At 40.1% G+C, this 25502-nt stretch overlaps 1 protein-coding gene across 6 annotated transcripts in view; it reads right to left on the bottom strand.

Annotated features, from left to right (window-relative positions):
• Window positions 1-25502, bottom strand: part of LOC139697420 (activating transcription factor 7-interacting protein 1-like) — a 78708-nt gene that overhangs the window by 46904 nt on the left and 6302 nt on the right. For 3 of the 6 annotated variants that reach the window (XM_071596115.1, XM_071596120.1, XM_071596119.1), the window contains exon 2: window positions 2156-3185. In XM_071596115.1, the coding sequence (XP_071452216.1) occupies window positions 2156-2570 (415 nt within the window). In that variant the 5' untranslated portion in view covers window positions 2571-3185. Of the gene's footprint in view, window positions 1-2155; window positions 3186-3374; window positions 3412-7655; window positions 7698-10517; window positions 10625-25502 lie in introns of those variants that run through there. The other 3 variants (XM_071596116.1, XM_071596117.1, XM_071596118.1) reach the window with 3 other exon arrangements.

The following is a 25502-nucleotide window of genomic DNA, read 5'->3' as shown; positions in this document are numbered from 1 at the left end:
TCAAGGTAGTATGGTCAAATAAGAAGGACGACATTCTCATCACCAAGTTCTTGGATGTGGAGCTTACGCTAATATTGCCCTAGGAAGAGTAAAACGGGATGCGACGAGTCACATGAGAAGGGCACATTTTTCCGACCTTTATGATGATACAATAGGGATTTTCGCCACAATACACATCAATTCGCGTCGCAATATATATTTTGAAGCATAATATCTGGGGGAGTATTCCTTTCCTCCCTGTCAGGTGTTTCAATGTCTTAAGTGTACAAATTTTTCGAGTGGTTTCCTTAACCTGACATGAGTTAATATATGGAAATATAGTGATGCTTTCCATTTACCTGCTGGCGTTTCTGAGATGGATAAACCGGCTAACAGCAATGTTATATAGTGGAAAAGCTATACTATTAGAAAATCATTCAACAGCGATCGCCTTCAACTTCCTTCGTCACGTTTTCGGAGTAAATCCTCTTGAAGCATGAAGGGCGTAAGCTCTGTTTTATAAGGGAAAACAATTCAATACAGTGCACTGCAACACAACTGTTCGAGTTAATTCCTCACAAAGGTAACATTTGCATGGAAAAACATGATGAAATTGTTAACGATTAGAAAAACGAATTCATTACGTGATCAAACGATTGCTTACCCATTATTACAAAAATTATGCTTCCCTTAAGAACTGGATGTAGGTAGCGATCATCAAAAAAGGATAAGGGATGTTTGACGCAAGTAAATCGATTTCTTACGCCACACGTCAAAGACTACACTGGTTCTGAAGCATATGACGCGAATACGAAACGTCCAACTCGATAGCCGAGCTCATTCAATTTCCAAGCATTTAAATATCAAAATACAGCAAACGTTTATTTGCTAGCTCCGTATATTCAAATCAATTCAAAGAATATGGCCTCCTTGAGTAATTTCTCGAAAGCAAATTACGTTCCAGAGAATCTCTCTTCCATTCAACGAAGAATCCAAAAACTTAGAGAAACCATTTGCTAGCAAAGCACTACTGTCCTAAGTGCTCAACTGTACTGTGTAAACTCAAGAAACCTGAGCTAAACTGAACGCCCAACCACGTCATACGAAGAGGAGCCGCCACGTTGCCACGTCGCACAACATTCGAAGGTCACACCCCACTCCCAGCTCACGATCCTTTCTCGAAAACGGGTCCAAGTACTTTCGGCATATCCAGGGGAGCCGGGTGGAAGAGTATAATCACTCACTGTCCGGAAAATCGATATCGGCAAGGGTAAATTTATAACATCAAGTTGACGCGATTGTTGGTATATCATGAAAAGTCCATTGATTGATGGAAACTTTCACGCAACTAATGCTTATATTCAATGGCATTTTATCTCAAACGGCCCCTAATTTGTGGTGAAATGGCTTGACATGTAATGATCTATCTATGCACTAGGTTATATTTCAGTACTGCACTAATTAACATAGTTTAAGTATAATGAACTATCCACAAAAAATAGAATTTAATGAACAATACAAAAAATGAAAACCTCCAAAATTTAGGTACCAGAATGTGTTGACTATCCAGATACACTTGGTCACTAATACCAACACAGATGCTTAAGTATGTTGTTGTTCACATAGTGCCTTTTCCGGACAAGAGCCTTGGGCATCTACCTGACTACACATGATGATGTAATTACAGACAGAAGAGAGGCAAATTGCTAAGATCAGGTTTGCTTCATTATTAGGTAACTTTTTATCATAGACAAATGCAGCAACATGTGATAAAAGCCTAAATCAACATATAAATACAATTCTTTCCATATGGGATCATGCAAATACAGAAACGTACAAGTAGTTTCAATGAACCCAAACATATATCATTTATGCCAAAACATACAGTAGTTATACAGTCAATCAACAATATTCTTATTTGAGTCAATGTCTCTACTACAGTTCCATCTCCCAATAGATGACTATTTACAATATTGATGATTGGATATTAGATGATGAGTCACAGCTAAGGTGCCTCTTTTAATAATTTTAAGCTTTAAAAATGAAACAGTAAAGCATGCAGAAAAAAATTAAAGTAATAACAATTGGATAAAAGACATTTAGGTACTGATATATTAGGACAGTATCTAATATTAGTTCAAGGGAATATTGATATATGTGCCTTATCATTACTTACCTTCAATAGATTGGTTGCTCAAGGCTTCATCAGCTTCCACAGGGTCTGACAACTTGTTTGATGGAATACTGCCCCTCTCTGAAGTAGGATACTCCGCTGAAGTACTTTCTACACTTGATTCACTAGACTTTTTGTCAACAGTATTCAAGTTAATATTCCTCGGCCAAGGCAGTGACACTTTCCTAACAGTTGTCACTCCATTGATAGGCAATGGAACTTCTTCATTTGGCTTGGGAGAGTCCTCCTCATCAAGATTTATCACCTCCGGGGTGGCCTTGGCACTGTTATTTTTGTTTATAGAGTCTAAAGGCCGAGTCCTCCTATTACCACGATCTGGTGTTCCATTATCACTAGACTGTACTTTTAGGGAAGACTGGCTTTGTACATCCTGCATATCTACCTCAGTAAATTTCATGGCAGTTGTGGAGGGCAAGTAGCATCTACTTCGCTGGAAGTCGTCCTCCTCCTCCACCAAAGGATGGAGGCGTCTCCACAGCCAATATGTGACTAATGCGTTCCCTATTTCGAAGCCGTGGCTCACTAGGTGTTACTCAATGCCAGAGTCCTGAAGCCAAACTGGTGGAAATGAGGATAAGTCTAATATCCCTAACCTTGTAAATGGATGGATCTAGTGCTAAAACCAGGGAGGGTTACTGAATGTATATGCATAACCAATAACCCACCATGCAGAATCTTCAGGTTATGTCAATTAAACACATGAATTAGTTTAAAAATCATTTGGTCTAATATTGTTAATATAATCAAGTCATTAATGCCTTCAACACCCAGCAATAAGGAAAGGGCAAAACACTCCACTTAAACAACAAAGTGCACACCTTCATATATAATTAAAAACCCCCATTCCTGATGATAATATAAATTATTATTTTAATAGAGACTTCTGTTTTCTTAATCCCAACATATTGGGAAGTTATAATACAGTTGGAGCTAAGCTGAATTAAAAGGGAGTCCCGCTATGTGAAGTTGCTGAAGTAATGAATGACTCGGTCAGGAGAAGTAAAAGTGTAACCTGGAAAAAAGTTACAAACACTTAGTAAAAATTGACATAGGAATAATTTGTGCACAAGAGTTTAACAATTTAAGGCCTGCAATATTATAACACTAAGTGAGTTCATAAAAATATAATTTGCATAAATGTACATTATTTTCTTTCAGATAAGTATTAACCTAAGATTTTTGCAGTCTTTATGATACCAACCCTTTTACATAATACTCCTACTTCCAATCAGAACATCCTCTTTAATTGAGAGAAATAGTATACAAATGCAAAAATCAGTATTATATGTCACACAAATTTGACAGTATTACTCGTGATTCCTAAGAACATTATCAAAACTACTCTTAACAAAACTTTAATTATTAAACATTGCGAAATTTTCCACAGAGAATATAATTTCTATTTCACTTTTTTACATAGCTCTTAAGACTAGTTCATCACTGTAACATATTATCGTTAACACTCGTGGCACAATTGTTTAAACCTGCATACACATTGACCCGCACTAAACAAACATTACTACAGAACTCATAATGCTCCATTTATGAGATGATGTGATTGCATTCCCAATTGTCTAAGATTAACATACTGCAGAGGCACCAACACGTTCCCAACGAAGAAAAATAACAGCGAACGAAGTAGCTGCATGCAACCCGTTTTCTATGTATGATTGCCTGAACAACTGCGCATGCGCACTATAATGTAACTGCTTCTATGACGTCATTATTTAAGGGAGGGGAAGCTCCCCAATAACAGCTCCACTGACTTCTGGCCTGTAGCTTTATCAAAATGGCGGAAGGCGTGGTCTGTCTCGGCACCTCATAGCGGTGTTTACCGCAACAAAATGTTTCGGAAATCAGCAATGACAATAGGATACATCCTTGTACACTTTCAATAATCGATGAAGCGAGACAGCACACATTGTTGCCAGTTCTCTTTCGAACTATGCATAATGGGAATGACCTGTGGTATTGCATTGCCCGTTCACAATAATTTGAGAGTGGGACAAGCGTCCCAGACGATATCTTTAGTTTCAACACAATCACTGAGCCACATATGCCTTACGCATATTTCTCATCACCGGAATCCCGTAGCACGTCTTTAAAATATTTCGGGTACCAGAGAAGCAAATATTGGCATTTTCGCCAACGAGGGAAGAAGTTCGTGGGCACTTTTCATTAAGACTCATTCGTCATCTAATCTTTGATTGCTTTCAAAGTTTTGCCTGGCCATAGGAATGAGTCACTTTCTTAAAGAGTAACCAATTAATGCTTAAATTAACCCTATAAATGCCACGAAAAGCGGATTTTGGACGATTAGCATTCGGTTGCTTCGCAAGCGTCTACCATCATTACCAAAGAACGGCCTGTACAAGTAATACGTTACCATAACCACTCACAATTTTCATCTTTTGTGTTCAGCAGTAGCAACACAGAACTCATCGTATTTGATCTGAAAATTATCCAAATGGTATTTTTTCAACATAAAAGACATAATAGCAAGGAATTGCATGATCATTGTAGCTTGAAAGGGACCAGGACGACGTGTGGCATGGGTTGTCAGAAAAAAGTCAATAGAGGCAATACAGCACTGGTAGGAAACAGATGGTAGCTGGAATTCTATAGTATTATATGGTTATGCTATAATTGCTGTACGAGATCATTATTACTGAAATTCCTGCCTAATGGCAATTAGTCTTTTGCCATTGGCAACTGAGCCAATGGCAAATAGTTCCTTTGATCGCCGGTTCCAATTTCTCATATCATCGTAGTGGTCTCGCCTACTAAGGTAATGGGGGCCTAAAATTATTTCTTTTAAGTCAAAGTTGAAGTCAAATGTTTTGCATTTATTTAATATTTGGAATCGTCCATATAGTCTCATGATACCAGTGATTCCCACCACTGACTCTCCAAAAGGACGCTCCTCTTTGTTCCTAACTGAAGGGGTAACTTGTTAACTAATGGTTAATTTAGTTCAAGGTTTTTTGCGTATTTAAGCCCAACTCATTTTATAAAACAGAAATGGCACACACTCACAAGTTACATATCTTCCGTTGAATATGCTACCAGCTCGTACATATGAATTTGTTGTAGATGTTGTGCTGCGTTAGAACTACAACAACGAACCACACCAGTCGAGAGCTCCAGGGGTATAATATGAGCGGCGGCCAACATTCTTCATCAAAACCCTGTCTGACTGATTTCACGGGGTCTGTTCATTTGTCCGAGGTAAAACACGCGATTGAGGTAAATAACCCAACACAATACCTATCCGGGCGCAGACTCGTGGAAGAAGAATAATTACAGGCCTAGTTCCCTCACATCCATTTCGTGCAAGGTTATGGAACATAGAGTTGCTACGTCGATCGTGAGACACCTCGATAATCTTCAGCTATTGATGAAAAATCAGCGCGGTTTCCGAAAAGGTAGATCCTGCGAGACACAACTTGCTCTTTTTGTTCATGATATCCTTATTTTGGGAGATAGCAATGTTCCAGTGGACGCCATTTTTCTAGATTTTCAGAGAGCCTTTGACAAAGTACCTCACTGTACTCACAAAGCTAGGATCATTTGGCATACACAAAAAGCACTGGATTAAATACTTTTTGAATGGTCATGTATGAAGAGTATTCAGATATAAAGTTTGCTCAAATGCAGTTAAGTCACTTCAGGTGTTCCCCAGGTAAGTGCAACAAAACTCTTTTATTCCTAATTTACATTAATAACATTGACTCCGTAGTCACTAGTAAGAGACGTTTATTTGTGGACTAGGCAGTGGTTCACCGTGATATCTATTGTCCTGAGGACACAGCAGCTTTGTCAGATGACCTTCATGTTATACAACGCTGGTGGGACACTTGGCAATTAGAATTTAACTTAAAAAAGTGCGTAGTGATAAAGTTTTTAGAAAAAAGCAATTCCCCCCCCCCCCCAACGCCCACTGCATTGGGAACACCGAATTGTATGTGTAGACTCCATTTTCAATTAAATACCTAGGTGTTACACTCTCTCACGATCTTTCCTGGGTAAAACATAAAGGGAATATGTGGACAAGCTAACGAAACATTAGGGATTAATAGAAGAGTATTAAGTAAATGTGATGAAAAGGTCAAAGAGAATTGTTAAATGTTGTCGGTTAGGCCTCATTCAGAATACAGTATGATTCAAGTATATGGGTTCTCCATGAAGTTTGATTGACTTCAGCATTGGATCGTGTGCAGCGTATAGGAGCTTTATTTCTTAAACGTTGAATGATAAGCTTAGAAGCATATCAAAATTACTGGAGGAGCTAGGCTGTGAACCCTTCACGGAGTGTAGGTTAAATTGCAGCTGGAAGCTCTTGCATCAATTGGAAGATCTCTTTAGCAGTGACGTCGAAAAGGTATTATTACCCCCATAGTACGACGGGAGGAGAGATAATGCTAATAAAATTACAGAGATTTAAGCGTAGAGCAGATAGATTTAAGATGCAATTTTTTCTACGAACGATAGGGGATCATAATAAGGTCATATTCAGGTAAAATTATTCTGGAGTGTAATCACCCCCTGCCATACACCCTGGCGGTGGCTTGCAGGGTATATATAAACAAAATAACACTCTAGTACAAATTTGTTCCATATGCATTGAATACGCCTGAGTGAACGCTTATCGGCCTATTTAACCTGATCAACAATAGGATGGCCGAATTTCTGATCTGAGGGCACCAGTTATTTATATAAAACTCACAGAAACAACAACTAACCAACGCATCTATCTCAAAGAGACAAAACTGGTGTGTATTCACCCCCTGCCACACATCCAAGTGATGGCTTTCAGGATACTCAAATATTAACTAAACATTATTTAAAAACCTGCCCCTGCAATTATCAGCATCCTTAGGCATAAGAAAAACCGGGATATTGCATGAAAAAAGAATAAAACAATCCAACATAAATTTTAAACTTAAACCACCAAATAATATTTGAAGGAAATGCGTTAGTAACATTCACGGAATAAAATGGTTTATCCGTATTTTTTCCAACACAACTCTGTGAGGTACTAACTACACTTAATCTAAGATTACTAAACCATGAATTACAAAAAGCGACATTTCTAGATGCGATATTCTTAATGACAGCCGCAACCTGGAGAAGATACTTCGCCCATCAACCTCCGTAATTAAGGCCACTTAACTCGCAGGAGCCGAGAGCGAGTTTCGTTGGCCATTAATAGCGTAGGAAAGGGCGCGAGGCGTTCATTCATTCTTACATGATCACTGCTACGGTGTGTGGCAGGGTGTGAATACACACCAGACTACCTTTGACGCAAAATATTTCCCCTATGCGCGGTTGTATAACGTTATTCTGCTCCCTTATCGTGCCTTGTAGTAAGTTGTTTGCTGAAAACTGTTTAGGCGCCTAATTCCCTAATGTAAGTATAGCAGAGCAAAGAAAAGCAGACAGTGGAGAGGCTAATAAATTATTACATTATATAAGTTCTTACATCCGCCCGTGATTTAATATCACACACACTCCATGATGATCAACCGGTAAACCAAGATTACGAAAATAAAGGGGAGTTAATTAACTATTTTCAAGGTTTCTAACCACAAATCAGCCATTTGCAGTGAACGTACGAGATAATATCGTGCACGGCATGAATTCAGTTCCGAAACTCAGTAAGAGGTAGCGCGACGGTACGCTTTGTATCAATACATTACGAAACGGGTCTCGCGCAAGTCACGCGGCCGGCGAGATTGCATCTCACAGGATAGTTCAGCTGGCAAAGGAGCACTTCGGCGAACAACAGATTCTGTCCAAGTGCCAAGTTGATCGAATGAAAGTACAACTTAACACAAGATATTTAACAAATCTTCAGGAAAAAGGAAACATTGGTACTGCCCCATCTGGCGCGTGAGATTTCAATTCGAGTGAAACTAAATGCTGCTGCGTTCTACACAATGGAAAATACACACAAAAATACGCGATCCATTTAAAAGTTGATTATGACAACACACTGGCTATGAGCCAGTGGAATTTCACGAAAAAGTAGACTTCCAAACATTTACAAAAATTGAATCAATATCGAACCAAACTGAAGGAGTAAAAAGTTGACCAATCACCCATGAATGACTTTCGAGCCTATCATAAAAAAACTTAATATCGATTAGTAAATATTTACAGGAAATAGCATTTGTCATTGGCAAGGCGTGGGTGGCGGGCGAAAAAAAAGTCTCAACATTAACTCGCGACGTAAATGAAGATATAAGGAAAAGGGATAGGATCACATATAAAAGACGAACACAGTAGAGGCGGGGAAGGCGGAATTACGCAGATCACAAGTGCAAAAATTTCCTTAACCGGTATATGTGTATGTATATATATATATAAAACGATGAAGGAATGACGGTCAGTAAGTGTAAGCCATAAAACCGCCCAGTTAAGCCGAAGGCAACGTGTTCCCTTCGCGAGCGTTTTGAGTGAACGAAACCGAGGTGCGATTACTCGATAACAAATAACACACAAAGTTTTGACATTGTATAACGAAACCGCCCAGCTTCGACTTAGGTTCATAGAAATGATTGGTTACTTTCTATACACGTGCGTTCCACACGTTGCCGTTCGTAAGTCTAATTTAACCGAGATGGCACGGCTGAAATAACGGGCGCCGACACAAATTGTCGCCAGGGAAGAAACGACATAGGCTCATCGGTCAATTGCCAGTCACTGCGGCGCGTTATTCCAATAAAAAGCGACAATACTTCTAAATAACTGAACCAAATCGCCTATACAGCCTATCTTGGAAACCCACGTTTTAGCAGCCACAAACATGTTCATGCGTGAATCATATTATACACGTTTCGCATTAATTATCACAACACTCATCATAAAACAGCAAGGATTATGGTCCATAGAAATGAAATGGATCAAAATGGTTAGAGGGAGTTAAAGGATTTGAAATATTTGTTCCACATGTTACGTAATACAGAAATTGCTCGTAACTGCCACGCGATAATATATCTTCCCATTTTAAGTGCCGCAAAGATGGACTTTTTGTTTTACGTAAAATGAACACATTTGATATTGTGATCGAACAAATTCTTCCATTTCCACAATACAAATAACTGTCAAATATCATAGAGAGTAAGAGTTCTTGCGAGGAAAGCAGAAGTCAGTAGCGTAGATAAAATTTCGTACATACATTGACAAGTAAGAGTTAACCGATATTAGCCAGTTCCAACATGGCTTTTATGAATGTCCACATTTTCCGACAATATGCTATGAAGGAACACGGAAATACTCAATTCTCAAAATTTTCCCGAGAGTTCTCGTTGACAGTCAACTGGATTAAGCCCTTAAACATGTACAGCGAAAATGTCTTTGAGGGGAAATCAACCGCCAGAAACCAAACAATCGATTGATTATCGTTAGATGTTTTCCCGACGCATGCGCTCCAATCACTGTGCAGAAAACGAGTACCAGTGACCAGGGACGAGAAATAGATGAGGACATCAGATTATTTTTCTAACGGGAGAAATATGAATGGCCCAGAGAAGCAAATATACAATGCTAAAAGGTACAGAACACTACTGCCCTTGAAGTCTTGAATCATGAATAGCCAGGGATACCTACAAGATAATGTGTACAGGAGCGCAACAAACCTTCCGCAGAACTATCAGACGGGCAAATCCAAGGGAAAATGTCATAAAAGGGAAAACAACTTAAAAATTGATAGTTTGGTAATCAGGCTTCCTTATTGTGTCGTTTCGATAGATGGTAAGGCAAACAATAGCAGTGACATGGAACTCAAATGCCATTGGAGGATTTAATTATCAACCATGTCGACCCTAACCCGTCACATTGTCGGCTGAAATCAATGACAAAATCAAATATTCACATTCAAAAAGCTGGCACGTTTAGAGGGGTTAAGGTTCTCATTTCATCAAAATATTGACTGGAGTGTCAGGAAATTATGTGAATCATGTTGGGAAAAACTATGCTCATAACAAAATTTCAATATACCCCATGACCTTGAGGAGTATAATGACCTATTCGAGCTTGGCCTTTGATCTGTGAACTTTAAATTGATTCTACAGGAAGATTCTATACGAGTCTTCTAAGGACTCTACAGGAAGATCCTATAAGAGTAAACGCATGATATATCTCTAGTCGTGAAACAATAATTCTAAAACAAATTACAGTTGTCACTGTCCCACAATTGATATAAATGGGTGAAAAGAGAAGAAAGTCAACAAGTTGTTAATTATGCGCTGCAAACAACGTTCACAACTAGATCTTAGCCGAGACCTGTGGACACTACGTCATTATCACAACATATGACGAGTTCCCATTATGGCATACTCACATACATCTGCGGACGACAAAACAGCCTCTCCACGAATTTTCTACTGATTCTGACACTGCTCTAACACGTCGAATCACTATACACCGCCAAAGTAACCTATCTTTCAGGTGGCACCAGAGTGACTGAATCGTCGAGATGTATAGTTACAAGAACGTGTGGTTGGTGGCGCGAAATATTACGCGAGAGAGTCCATCCGGCAACAGTGTAAAATCCTGCGCCGAGAACGATAGCCTCGAACGCTAGCCGTCGAGCGCACAGAGAAGGCGGCATTAGTCGCGCCTGGTGATTTTCGGAACTGTGTACCCGAGAGGCGGATTGGTGGGTAGAAGGGGGGAGGAACCCGACCTCGTCGCTCTGTAGGAATAGTCGACTATCGAGCTCGCGGGAAACAGTGGTCTCAGCATTATAATCGACGAAGCTACGTGGGACGCGCACTGTTTCTGACATATTCTGTAAGTTTACGACAAGAACCTCCGATTTATACGTGGGCGAGGGACCCTTGGCACTTTACCACGATGTCATTCATACTTAACGGGTCACAAAACTGTATTATTATTTTCCTAAGAACAACCCTGGGTCAGAAAATGAACCCGGGCCAACTGATGGGTTAGAAAACCCACGACGGCAAGAATGGTAACGTCGGTAGACTGTCGAGAGATACGCATTCGGAGAAAAAGAAAAAAAATAAGAGCTAGGCATGCAGCGAGAGCACGCGATGGTGAGTACAGCCGCTTCACGAAAACAGCTTTGTAAATGTCTCAACGTATGACGACACGTCCCAAAATCAATACTCTTACACAGCACAGAGATAGAAACAGAAAAAAATTATCTCTAAGAAGTCATGATTCTATGCTAACCTACAACACAAAATTGTAGCTAACTGTCGAGCTGGAAGACAGCGGAAATCTCGTCAGAACATTGCGCACGTCCCGGAAAGTGATGCAACAAGCATTTTACTCGGGCGCACGACGAGCTACGATCAATCAGTGATTATCGAAGACAGGATGAACCTTAAACCCCGCTAACTGCTCACTCTTAATTGGCATTCGGAATGCAAATTTCTGATTTTCTGACAACAGATGGATTCGAGGGGGGCTAGGGAAAACCAAATGCTGAGATAGCAATAATGAGTCTTTCCTCCCATCTTTACCTAAATCGTCAGAATGAATACCAGTTGGATACGCCATTCCCACATAGCAAATGTTGGAAAACATTATACATTCCATATTGGGCTCGGCACAATTTAAATAAGGGGCACGTCTCAGCGCCTGGCAACGATTTTGTACAGAACCAAAGAGGGAATCGATAACTTGAAGAAAAGCAAATGAAACGGACATGTATATTCTGCACACTAAATTATTACAATAAAATTTGTGGCCGATTAATAACTTATGAGTGTCAAACGTTGCAGAGAGATAAGTTTCCCCGACATGGCACGTTTCAACAACCATGACGGGCAAAGCTTCACTTTTGCTTACTTTCTCAAATTCACAAACCCCTCAACTGGAACTATCCCCTAGGAGCATTCTCTTGACTATCATCCATTTTTTCAATACACGCAAAAGACATTTTAAAATGTTTTGCCGGGGTCCTGTTCAATGTTGATAAATATAAGATGTTTTTTGCTGTATTCCTACATTAGCTTCATGCATTTAATTCGATTGTAAATAGAACATGAACGCTATCCGTTCGTACACGACAGAATAAAGCAATAAGCTCTCATTAAAATAGTGCTGAGGAATAGGCCACTCATATGCAATCCATAAGGTGTCAGATTGTTATCGTACATATGGGGAATAAGGAGTCGGGATGGATTGTGTTAGGAAAAGGAGTACAACATGGATGTCCATTCCGCGCGTGCATTTCCACGCAACCGTGGAGAAAATAGGAAACAGGCATGGACCACACTGAGTTAAAAATGAAAGTCAGAATTAGTTAGGTTTCATTCGCTAGTCAGAACAGAGCTTTCAGATGTCATTTTTCACACGAACGATAAGGGATCAGTATAACTTAGTCCGACCGCGGCAAATTACATTTGGATCAAAATTAGTCTGATGTGCATTCACCCCCTGCCACACATCCTTGCGGTGGCTTGCAGTGCACTAAAGTAACTAATACAACTAAGTCATTCACGAGCGGTTTAGAAACTCAGGTGAAATACGTATGGTTTGGGAATATTTTATATTTCAGTACCCTACAAGGCACCGCAAGGGTGTGCGTTAAGGGGTGAATACATACCAGACTAATTTTGACCCGAATATGGCCCTAACGCGGTCGGAAATGTTATTCTGATCCCTTATCGTTCGTGGAACAAATTACATCTAAAATCTATCTGTTCTACACTTAATTTCTGTGATTTTATTAACATTATCTCTCCTACCGTAGTAATAATACATTTTCTAAATCACGGATAAAGAGACATCCTTCAATTTATGGAAGAGATTTAATCTGTAATTAAACCTTCGCTCCGTGTGTGAATCCCAGGCTAGCTCCTCTAATATTGTGGATACGAAACTAATTTTATCATAATGATGTTTTACAAATCTAGCTCCTATCCGCTGCACGCGATCCAATGCGGCAATCAATCCAACTTCGTGGGGATCCCATATTCTAAATGAGTCCTAACCAGTGAAAGATAACATTTCTCTTTGACCATTGGAATCAATGGAATAATATAATTTTGATGCTTTCGAGAAATAGGGAATCTTAGCTAAACGCTAAAATAGGAGGGCCTAAAAAACCTAGTAGATGTACCAGGAGTAGTTGGACATGTGCACATATCTTGGAAAAGTTTTCTAACAAGGTAGTTTAAATTGTACGGAACAAAAAGAAGTACATAAGACAAAAGGCCCATTCACGAGGAGGCCAGAATCGATGAAAGGGACACTGAGAAAAAAAAGAACTTGAGAAAAGGCTAGTGAACACTTCAGTATGGAGTTTAGTTTTATATGGCAAGGAAGCATGATCGCTGAAATGAAATGATAGGCATACTATAGAAGCTTTCGAGCTGTAGGTGTGGAGATGGATGGAAGAAGTAAAATGAATGGAAACGAAGAAGTACTAGACATGTTGGGCTTGGAGGGTGGATTGTTGGAAGAAATCAAAAGAAGTTAGGAAATATTGACACACAGCATTTTGATTGGCGATGGACTGTTGAGAACGGTGATAGAGGCGAGGAGGTTGGGCAAGAGATTCAGAGGGAGGAAAAGGATAAGCAGGTCGAAAGGAATAGAACAGGATGTGAGATAGAATGTGCGTGGACATGAGGAGTAGCTTATTGTACAGTGGAATGTCAGGTTGTATTGTTAGGTGAAGTTAAGGAATGTAGGGTGTGCACTGTACAGTCTGTGTTCACCCAAAACCTACGTCAAACGGTAGACCACCAAATAATAATATACTACGCGAAGTTGCAAAATAGTGCGGTAGAGCAATGGGCTAATGCCACGGGCTCGATCCATAGTGAGTTGGATCGGCTATGGATGGGCTAATGCCACTGATTTTGGTCATCTCTTTAATGTGTTAACATCTAAATGAATTATCACTATAAACAAATTAACAACAGTTATATTACCTTTATCTTCAAAAATGGCAATATTTCCTTTCGAGATCGTACGACTGAAACTTGAAGACGACAATAGATTTCAATACAGAAGAATAGTGCACTCATCAGCGTTTCCAAAAAGAAGCCTTGCCGTTACGAGCGTTCCTTAATACTAAAAATTAGTTTCATAGAGATTTTACCAGCACCAATGAGAAAATGACCGTTTCCAATATTGAAAACTTTCGGAAAATCAGTCGGGGTTAGATTTATCAGCATTAAGGCTAGAACATCATAACATGAACAAATGAATTCACCGAAAAAAACCTGGTAGGCCAATGAACTAGTCATTAACAATTTCCCTCATCACACCCCAGTATGGCCACATTAAAATGTGAGGACGAAGAGAGCGAAGACCGAAGATGGTTCATTGCCGTTAATAAGATAGATCAAACTACAAGTATATACGAACTTGCTAGCATCTAATTTAGCATCTAAAAGCCTACTTTAAGGGAATTCCATGGTCGGATCCTTAATCTTGGACTCGAATCGGGCAAAACTTGCGTTGCCTGAAAAACCTTTTTGAACCAGTAGAAAGCGCCACACAACCATTGGAAACGATGAGCCGGGAGTCACACAAAAAGACTGCACACAGCAGGATAAATATGAATCATATGAGGTCATCGCTAACAGCGGGAAAAACTCTGGCTCAGCATTACACTGGTAGGCGAAAGCACAACAAGATAAGGGGCATCATCTACTAAATAGACCGATGACATGACGCACGCTTGTATATATAATATGACATTATGTGTATATTAGCACTCTTCTTTATCATTATTACCAGGCAGTCTACCGTTTAAGGTAGTTTTCGAAAGGACACAAGGCAGGGTAACGATACATTTACTTGCCTCTCCTAACGAAACAACCTGACACCCGACATTGCAATATACCCTTCAATTCTACATACTTCCATTTCGTCCAACACTCAAATCCTTTTCCTACCCCTTCCACCCAGCCAAACATTATTCACTCTATCACAATCTTATCATAAATGAAAATTTGAACTACCGAAAATAAAATAATAATCAGCAGTTACACTACTGGCTGTTAGCACCTTGCATCCCATTCCACACGCCGCTTGCAAAGTGAAATATACACCTGAGATCTGAACGAAGGCAGGAAAAGAACTGAGGTTGAAATATACGTATAATGCTCGCATGTCCATAAAATAATTGGCGGGGTAGAGCTAAATTTGGCCAGAAACATTAACAAGGAATTCGCCAGGTTTGCATGTTTGCTAGATGTGCGCATCCTACAATCGGATATACAGGGTTCGTCCGGAAAATAAGTGTACTGACTCCTGGGCTGGGCGCGCCGCTCCAGGCGCGCCCAGCACCGCTCTGACGGGCTGCGATTGGAGGGGGGTATGTTGGCAAGCGACGCTGAAAAAGGCAGTCGGCTCTGAGCTGTGGTGTAGTGAGGAGCTCCGTTAACGCGAACCTCCACGCTCGACCCACGTCACGGAACGCGATGCCGAAGCAGCGTTATTCCATCAAATTTGCGGTAAAGCTTGGGAAATCGTCTACCGAAACTGTCGGTATGATTAACCAGGCTTACGGGGAGTCAGCCATGTCCAGAAACATGATCTTTCGGTGGCACAAGATGTTCGTGGAGGGCAGAGAAGAGGTCGACGACGAGTCTTCGAGAGGTTCCCGATGATGCCTTCGCGGGAGCGTTCCAGGAATGGGAATGCCGCTGGAACAAGTGTATCGACTCACAAGGGTCCTATTTTGAGGAATATTAGCTTAAGATATGTAAAAGTGTAATAAATTTTTTTTCCTGAGCTCAGTACACTTATTTTCCGGACGAACCCTGTACACGCAATCTTTGGGGGCAGAGGCATCTTGAGACTGTTCGGGAGTTGTACTAGAGCTTGGTCTCTCTGGCTAACATACAGCCTGCAGGTTCTATTCTGCCATTCCTCACTTTACAACAGAGGTAAAGTAAACCGGATACCCAAGTGGTGTAAGGAATAAGGTTAGAACTAAGCATAAAGAAATGCACAACAGCCGAAAAAAGAACTGAGGAAGAAGACAACGAACAGAATAAAATGGTGGAAATAAACACCTCAGACGGATCAAATACTCAGGTGCTACTCAGCATCAAGCTTTCTATGAGATACACCAACAAAATAATATGCAGGTCAGCGTCAAACTAGTTATCACTTAACGCTTTTAAGGAAATTATACTGGAAAAGTAAGATAGAAGTGTCACTTGGCTATAATTAGGCCGCATATTGAATAAACGGTAAATTTGGGAACCCATTGGAGAGTTTCCTAATCAAGAAACTGGAAAAATTTCAGAGAAAATTCGATGGAATAGTTAAACATTTCTACGAGAAAATAGTGAAAATTACGAGTATCTTGGAGGGATTCGGACAGAGCCCATAAAATGACGATGAGAACAGATAGGGCTAAATATAAGACTTTTAGATGGGTCGAGTGTGACACCGAGGCAATTATTAAGACCCCTCAGCACATGGGGTGATTAGACCACAAGCCTTACATACAAGAGATAGACACAATGACATGTTCAAGTACTTGTTCTTCGGTCGCACGGAAAAACATCGTAGCAAAATCAAGCATAACCACACCTAGATGTTACAAATTAAAAAATCACATTGAAAGGTTTACTCTATGACACTCACTAATGATGTAAATAAAGGTAGGCGTAAAACGTGGAAAAGATATTTTTCACGAACAAGTACATGCTTATAAAGAAAAAGCTGGTACCATAACACCACCCACCACGCGACCGTGGCGGGTGGAATAGTGGGTGAGTGTAGATGATACCTGCGGATCAAGTCTTACCGAGACGTGTTTATGGATGCAATTAGCGACACCAAACTTCCGAATATTGCAAAAAATCCAAATTTTTCATAAAAACAGATTACATCCTTAGAAACTTCAAATGACACAGCTAAAATGTAAGGGTTGCACACTATTAATCTTTCACAAATTGCACTTAAGATTCAAACTCTATTAGGTCACTTATGGGCACAGATCATATCGTAACAGAATATTATACGCGCTATAGTCTATTGCCCCGGGGGCGGGGCAACTATGAAAAAGAGGTCAAATAAACCCAGGATAAAGAAAAATGTAAATTAATGAATATAATAGGTTGAGAAACAATACATTACCAGAAACAATGATATAAAACTGCCGTGAAAAATATTTATACTGTCGCCAGATAGTAAGGAACCACAGAATTCGAAACGAGTACGGTAGTAAAACGGAGTATCTCGCAGACATTTTGCCTGAAGAGACTACTAATAATAAATTATGCAAGCCTTGAAGGAAAACACATTGGAACGTGACTCTCAATGGTCAATCAGGAGTCAACGAACCAGGCTTCAAAACAAAGGTCAATTCGATACGCGAGGCGAAGGTTTACATGACAACACCTCATGACAATTTCAACTGGAGTTAATGAGGGCATCTCCCTCTATTCCGCTTCGGAAAGCAATCCAGAAAACCACGGACCTTAACTACTGACGGTGAGGTGTTATCTTGCATCTCCAAAATTTGAATGGTTCCGAAGATAAATGCATTACCGCCTTGCATAACATGTCTTACGACACGGGATAATTACGCCAACAGAAAAGCGAATACAGGAAAGATGGAAATTGTGCCATGCGGAGGCAACACTGAGATTAAATGGATGAAGAGTTTTGAAGATGAAAATTTATACACATAAGAAGAAGGCAAAACCCAAGCTAAAATTCTTGTGATAAAGTACAGGCAATGTCCATGAAAAACTTACGTAGGTATGGCAATATCCCGAATAGAAAAATATAAGGAATGGATAAAAAGAAAAACAGAGGGAGACGAAGCGCAACCATTCGATACGGACGTGCGTGAATGTTGGGAGCAATAAAAACTGGGGGCAAAAATCGGAAGAGATCAGCACTGGCTTGGAAGACAAAATGGAACTCAAAATCCTCAAAACCCACTACTCAGCCAAAGACGTAAAACTTACCCACTAGAGCTATTATCACAATTACTAATAATAAAAATGCACCTTTGCGAGCAAAAGTGAAGCGATTCCTAGTAAACTGCAAACATCTTGAGTATTAAAAACAAATAAGCAGTAGTGTATTATAATTAATAAGAGGTTCCTGATAATATCTTCCCCTCCAGTATTTAACACGGTTAATCCTGATATATGTACTTCTACATTTTCAAAATGTCAGGCTAAAGTTAAAAGAAAGTATCCTCTTTAACAATGCAATAGGATGGAAGAAAAGACATCAAACTCACTGCAATGCCACGGTTTGAGAATAAGCGTGCGACTAACCCCCACTCAGCGATTTTATAGTACACTTGCGAGAGAATTCTGCACAAGTACTTTACGGGTCTCTTTTGCACGATCCGGCCCAACTCGCCCCGCCGAATATAGTACGTCAGCCCAGCCAGTACGTGTTGGCGATTTTCTTCATCGAATGAAGTTTTGTAGACACATCAATAGGGATAAATCGCGATCATGGCGTGTAAATGCAGATATAACTAATAACCGTAGATGTACATATTTACTATATCAGGAAAATTCCAGGTTTATTATGTGTTTGGGCACATCGAATTTGCCGATGTCTATTTGCTGATTAGACGATGAAGAGTGAGGAAGGTGTCTAAGCTCTCGGGCTTCAGTCCAGTCCGACGGTCAACACAGGGCAATCCTGCAGCACTGAAGTCGGCCTCGGACCGTTGTAAACAGAGACCCGTTATAGGCGCGTAGGACGCCCCGAGAAACCCCATATTCCGGATCTCCAGGGCACGGAAATTTTATTAGTAAACCATTAGTTAAAACATAAATATACTACCTTGATCAAAAATTTCCCGGAATTTATTCAGAAAATTAAAAATACAAGTTTATTCATCTAAATCTATATTGTCCCCTTCAAAGTAATCCCCATCGACTGCAACACACTTATGCCAGCGCTTGATCCAATCCTCGAAACATTTTTTATATTCGGTTTTCGGTATGTCCATCAGTGCTTCCTGCGATTTTTCCATTACTTCCTCTCGGCTGCTAAAACGCGTTCCCCGTAATGGTTTTTTAACTCGATTGAACAGAAAGAAGTCACAGGGAGCCAAATCAGGTGAATTCGGTGGCTGTTGGATGGTATTTGTTGCATTTTTCGTCAAAAAATTACGAATAATGATAGCACTGTGCGACGGTGCGTTATCATGGTGCAAAATCCACGAGTTTTCTGCCCACATTTCTGGTCTCTTTCGGCGAATTGCTTCACGCAAACGTCTCATAACGCCCAAATAATACTCTTTGTTTACTGTCTGGCAAAAATTCATGATGCACTACACCGTTGTAATCCATGAAAACCGTCAGCATTGCCTTCTTTTTTGACTGAAAACGACGTGGTTTTTTTGGTCTCGGCTCATTTGGTGAACGCCATTCACTTGCCTGATGTCTGGATTGCGTGTCGTACTCATAAACCCACGTCTCGTCTCCAGTAATGATCCTTTTGATGAATGTGGGATCGGATTCAGCCTCGCAAATCATGTCTTTTGCGACGTCAACACGGTCTCTTTTTTGCATGAAATTGAGGTCTTTCGGCACCAACTTTGCTGCTACGCGACGGAAACCCAAATCATTAACCACAATGTCTTGGACGGATCCATAGGCAATGTTCAAGTCCTCCGCTATTTCTCTGATGGTTAATTTGCGGTTATTGACCAACATTTCTTTTACTTTATCAATTTTTTCACCGACTTTCGATGTCGATGGTCTGCCACTGCGTTCATCATCTTCGATTGACTCACGACCACTTCTGAACCGCTCGTGCCACTGGTAAACGACCGTTTTTTTAGAGAATCGTTGCCGAAACACTTTTCCAACATTTCCAACGTCCGTGCGCCACTAAATCCGTTTTTTACGCAAAATTTAATACAAGTTCGTTGTTGCAAATTTAAATCCATTTCTGAAATTGTAAAAAATCGCCAACACACACAGAGATAGATGTACTCTTGGCTACGTAACTTTTGCAAATGTCAAGTTATGACACTAAGATTTAAAGGGAATATCAACAACAGATGTACCAATTTAACAAAAAAAAACAGAACTCAAATCGGAACGATGGGAGCGCCACACGGTGGTTATTCCGGGAACTTTTTGATCAAGGTAGTATACATTATTTATTATTAGGTAATCTTCCGGTTAAGGTCGGTTTTTGGATGGACACAGCTACTAAATAAATATTTTGTGATTCCTAACAAAACACAATATCCATCATCCTTACTATAGAGTTCTTCTATACAGGTATATTCCTTCCATCTCTCTTGGATCTTTCCTGTGTCAACTATTATCTTACCCGCCTAATCTCTAACTGTTAGCATAGATCTTCCTTTCTTACTTCCCGATAAAGATTTAACTTTGCTGTACAGCGCACCAATTTCACCCTTCCTCTGCAAACTTTCCATATCCCCAAACTGTGTCTTCCACCATGCTTATTTTGCTTTATTTGTTGCCCGCCTCAATTTATTGCTTAACTCTATGTCCTCCAGTTTGCCTAACTCTGGGTTTACATTCTTCCATCTTCTCTTCTCATCCATCTTTTACTAATCATCTCATCCGTGATCCATGGTTTCCCAGGGATTTTCGCGTTAACGGTTCCAAAAGGGTTTTTGCGGCTTCACACAAGCCTTTCTTGATACTTTCCCGTTTTTCTTCGATAGTAGTTAGCTCTATACCATCCTCCAATGTTTCCTCTACAGCCTGTTGGTACTCCTTCTTTTTCAATCCATTTAATGCTTCTACATTCTATTTTCTAACCCGCCGCCCCTGCCTTATCTTTATGAAACGGACGCTATATTTCATAACAACTAAATTGTGGTCAGAGTCCGCATCCGCTCCCGGGAAGCTGTGCGAATTTATCACACTGTTCCTAAGCCTGTGTCCAACCAGGATGAAATCTAGCTGATACCTTTCTGAGTCACCTAGCATTTTCCATGCATACCTCCGTCGCATTCCAATCTCCCATCACTACCAGATGTTTCCCTGCAGAAATACACGCAATTATGCCCTGTAACTGATCGCATATCCTATCGACCTCTTCCTCCGTGTGGCTGCTCGGTGGCATGTATACCTGAATAATAACAGAGTTCGTCGGCTCTGCTTTTATCTCTACAAGTAATATTCTATCCGTTACTTGTTCTGTGTTGACTACGCTTCTTCACATCTCTTCATTTAATACTATGGCAACCCCTCGTTGGCTCTCGTCCCCGCCGCTGTATATTATTCTATAATTGGCGTGGTGGAAATGGCGTTACCTCTTTGCCCAGATTTTCTGAATTTAGAATATTTCATGCATAACTAACGTGAGCTAGCAAGCTAAACTGAACTGCCCATTAATTACGATGTTCGATTGATCTTTCTTGAACAATAACGTAACGTCTGAATATCTTGGACAATTTCAGTGCTAACAATGCCCCAGGTCAATGGATTTCGACTCCGAGCTAAGGAGTGCGTGATTTAAATTATGCTCTTCTCCAGATTTGGATGTCCAGTACAACATTCGTTGGTATGTATGTATTTACGGGCCTTTTTCCTTGTTCCATCGATTCTGGATCTCATACGATGAACAGATGTACACACAAATAGTAAGCATGTTTTTCAATTAGAATGATTTAAATTTAATTCAGCTAGCCCATGCCGACGGAGTTACCTCTCTTCCTCATTTTCTACTCTATTCGAAATACCTGTTTTCCACAACCGTTATATCAACAGGGCGGTGGGCTAATAATTTGCATCAAGCTATTAGTATAAAATCGGTCACATAATTAGCCTTATCCAATTGAGCGTTTTTTACAGGGAACTGGATCTGTCTGTATTCGACAAAGGAGTGTTAGGAGAATAATACTTTGGGACCTGAGTCTCAACGGAAGCATTGACAGTTAACTGTAGTACACCTAAATATTCAAAGAGTAGACTCACGCACCTATTCCTATTACTAATATGTGTCGCACTTCAATAAAGATACGTCCCACTGCACATCGAGGTCAGTCCTAAACCCAAATACTTCCTATCGTTCGAGACAAAATCAATAAAGACACTGCCTGTAAAGTTCCCCAAAGGAGCCTGGAACTGCTCCCAGCGAATCGGAAGATAAGACTCGAGAAACAAGCTGTCATAGTCGGGTAACATACACGAACGAAGTTGGCTGCCGGGAAATGCAGATCTCAGAAACCTAAGACAATTCCGATATAAGGAATGTAAAAGATAGGGCAGTTGCAGCGCAAGGGCAGTTGAGTGTATGCAAGGGCATCGTCAAGCTTTTGTGACCAAATATCCTTAAACACAGAAATTTCAAACCCGCAACCAACGAGCAATCCGGCACGTTAGTCAACTGGTAAACCCCGTTGGCTACAGGGTAGGGTTAGCGACCCAGCCGCGTAATACTCAATTCAATGCAATCCACTGGCGTGAATAATAACATGTTTAGACGTCTCGACGGGCGTCGGCTCTGAATCAACAGCTAATCGTCACATGTACTTCACCCGACCGTGACCATTAGCCACAGAAAAGATCAACGAATACAAAATATTAATAAGTTAAATCGAAAACTACAATGGCTTGAATACGAAAGGTAAGCATGTTCAGCTTAGACACACAGGAAACGAGTTCACAGGCGACGTTTATAATGAGCCGCTCAACCTGCTTGGTTTTCCAGCAGTTTCAGCAGCAGCAATATCCAGCAGTACAAACTGGTTGCCCGACCATGACAGAAGAAAGCTTAGGTTTCATTGATTATGGATACTTCCACTGTGGCCCTGTTATTATCAAGTTCAAACATGGGGAATGTGTACACGTGGGCGTAGTTTTAACGGATTTCCGATGGGATGGAATTTATGCAGTGTCTGGTTACCATCTGCAGTTACTCACCCCAAACCTTCGTATTCCAAGATGTATTCTCGCTGGTGGGGAGTGGCAGCATTCCAAAAAGAAACGGAGCCGAGGATATGCTACAAGGCCAAATAAACCGAAGTGCAATACCAATAGCTGCACCACCACTGATGTGTCAAAACTTGCACCTACAATTTAGTAGTCACGAGTGGCACGGGTGAAAAAAAATTACTCGACCAATAAGACCGCTGCGCGAACATTCATCAAAAACAATCAAAATGGTAGTCACAGGAATGATTCCAACCTGAAGGCTTACATTCTACCTCCACTCACGCGTCATAAAATATAAATACTATTTTTAAACAGAAGGAGCGTTGTTTACAACCACTATAGCGGCGTATCTTCAATGTGCATTACTTTATTTTACAAAGGCGTTACATGGGACATATAATAATAATAAAACTGTTTTAGCAAATTTAATCAATTCAACAACAGTGCATTTTCCATCTCTAATCAATGTTACATTATGGTGCCCTAATTAGTTCAAAAATTTAAACGCATTTTACTCACTCCCATATCCAGCACGGAGGGGATGAAATGAGTAATAAACAAATGTTATTTTTACGGAAAATGGCAATGTCCGACATGAAAGGATTTAAGACGTGCATCAAACAGAATTGACAACCATGTGTATGTAGTGAGAAACTGAAGCCATTGATTTTATCCTCGAGCAAGATATAAAGGAAGTAAAATTGTGACGCTATAAGAAGGAATTTTTAATATTTAATACATGATGCACAAAATTAACGAAATGCACACATTTTATATTTAGAAATACAATACGGAGACTGTAATTTACTGTATAAAACTAAAACAGGATTAAAAGTTTCCACTCATGTCCCGAGAATATAGAATATACACGACACGGTTGCTTGAGGCAAAAAAAAACTTCACCACCCACTTCAACTTTGTCGTTCTATACCGTCGAAATTGAAGAAAGAACTTACTTTAGTGATTCATAGTAAATTCGTCAAGTGAAGAAATATTTTTTCATAAGAGCGGAATATCACTTTACTTCGGCCCAAGTTTCCTTCTCACGATGTGTTTGTCAGGTCACCGTTAACCATTCATTTAAACACGCATGTCAAATGAACATAATAGAAACAATTACATTGCATTCAAAGCCTAATTGCAAATTGCAGTTCCAACGTGATCTTACATTTAATCATGCAGTCTCACAAATAGAACATTGAGCGAATTGAACATTCATATCAGCGATCCGGTTTTGTGAAACATTCATATCCGCGAATTACGTGATAGTTCGTGTAAATGGTCCAATAGGCAAACTTATCCCATTGTAAAATCAATACAATGGCGTGAACAGCGATTAACTGGTCATTCTCACCACAATTCATCAGCATAGGGCGATGGCACAGTTCACAAGATCACTGAGAATTTATTGAATGCAGAATCGGCGTGGGAGAGAAGGTTCATGTTTCTTCATTATATATCTCCACGTTTCTCCAGTTACTTGTATAAGACACACATAACCGTTTCTGAGGAATGCGAATATCGACCATTTATCCTGCGCTGAGGGAACAACTGGCAAACTTAGGTAATGGCTTCCCTCCATATTCACATTTATTACAGAATTCGCGATTTTCGTGCTTACATTGAAGCTCTTTATCGTGCGAAGATTGGTACATAAATAATTATATGCCAACACGACTACCGTTGCAAACTTGTCCAAGGCCTCATTCACTTCAGCGCTGGATTGCCGGCATGCTTGCACTTTGCAGCAACACTTCGCTGCTTTACACGACCAAGTCGTATTTTCGACATGAGGTAAAAAGCCACAACACTTTATGCCGGCTAACATCCTTCACTCCACTAGGCCAATAATCACCGAAGTTCGCCGTGTTGCATCACTACCCACGCGCAACTATGAACGGATATTTAATGAAAATAAGCTCTAATTTCAGTTTCTGACAATAATATATTAAAAACAATAACATTTTGGCAGGGAACAAATGCATAATTAGGCGAAATCAAAGAAACAATTAATACCTCTGGGCGCTTTTCATTCACAATGTCTTGGTTTTGGGAGAAAATAATATACCAGTACACACGGATATCCTAGACTTGAGGAATACTATCGATCGGGTATCTCCTATCTAGCTACTCATAAAAAAACAATGGGATAGGTGAAAAACCATTTGTTGGTATAAAAACTGTAATCACTCATCATTGATGACGGAAACAGTTTCAGGCTTAATATGATGGAAATCCTTAATGATGAAAGAAGACACTTGGTTTTTCCACAGAGAATACTTTTATGAAGATCTAGGTTTTGTTACAGCGAACGTGAAGACGCTGTAACGAAACCGAGATCCTAATATAAATATTCTATGTGGAAAACCATTGTGTCTTTTTTCATCATCATAGATGCTATTGAATCTTATCGGGCGAAGTTAAACATTGTTCCCATGAAAGAGTCATCCTATTTTAATGTTTCTTGTTATAGA

Source organism: Hetaerina americana, unplaced genomic scaffold (assembly GCF_022747635.1).
Source record: "Hetaerina americana unplaced genomic scaffold, ioHetAmer1.1.p SCAF_76, whole genome shotgun sequence".
Taxonomy (NCBI): Eukaryota; Metazoa; Arthropoda; class Insecta; order Odonata; family Calopterygidae; genus Hetaerina; species Hetaerina americana.
This window is presented reverse-complemented; position numbering and strand designations above follow the sequence as displayed.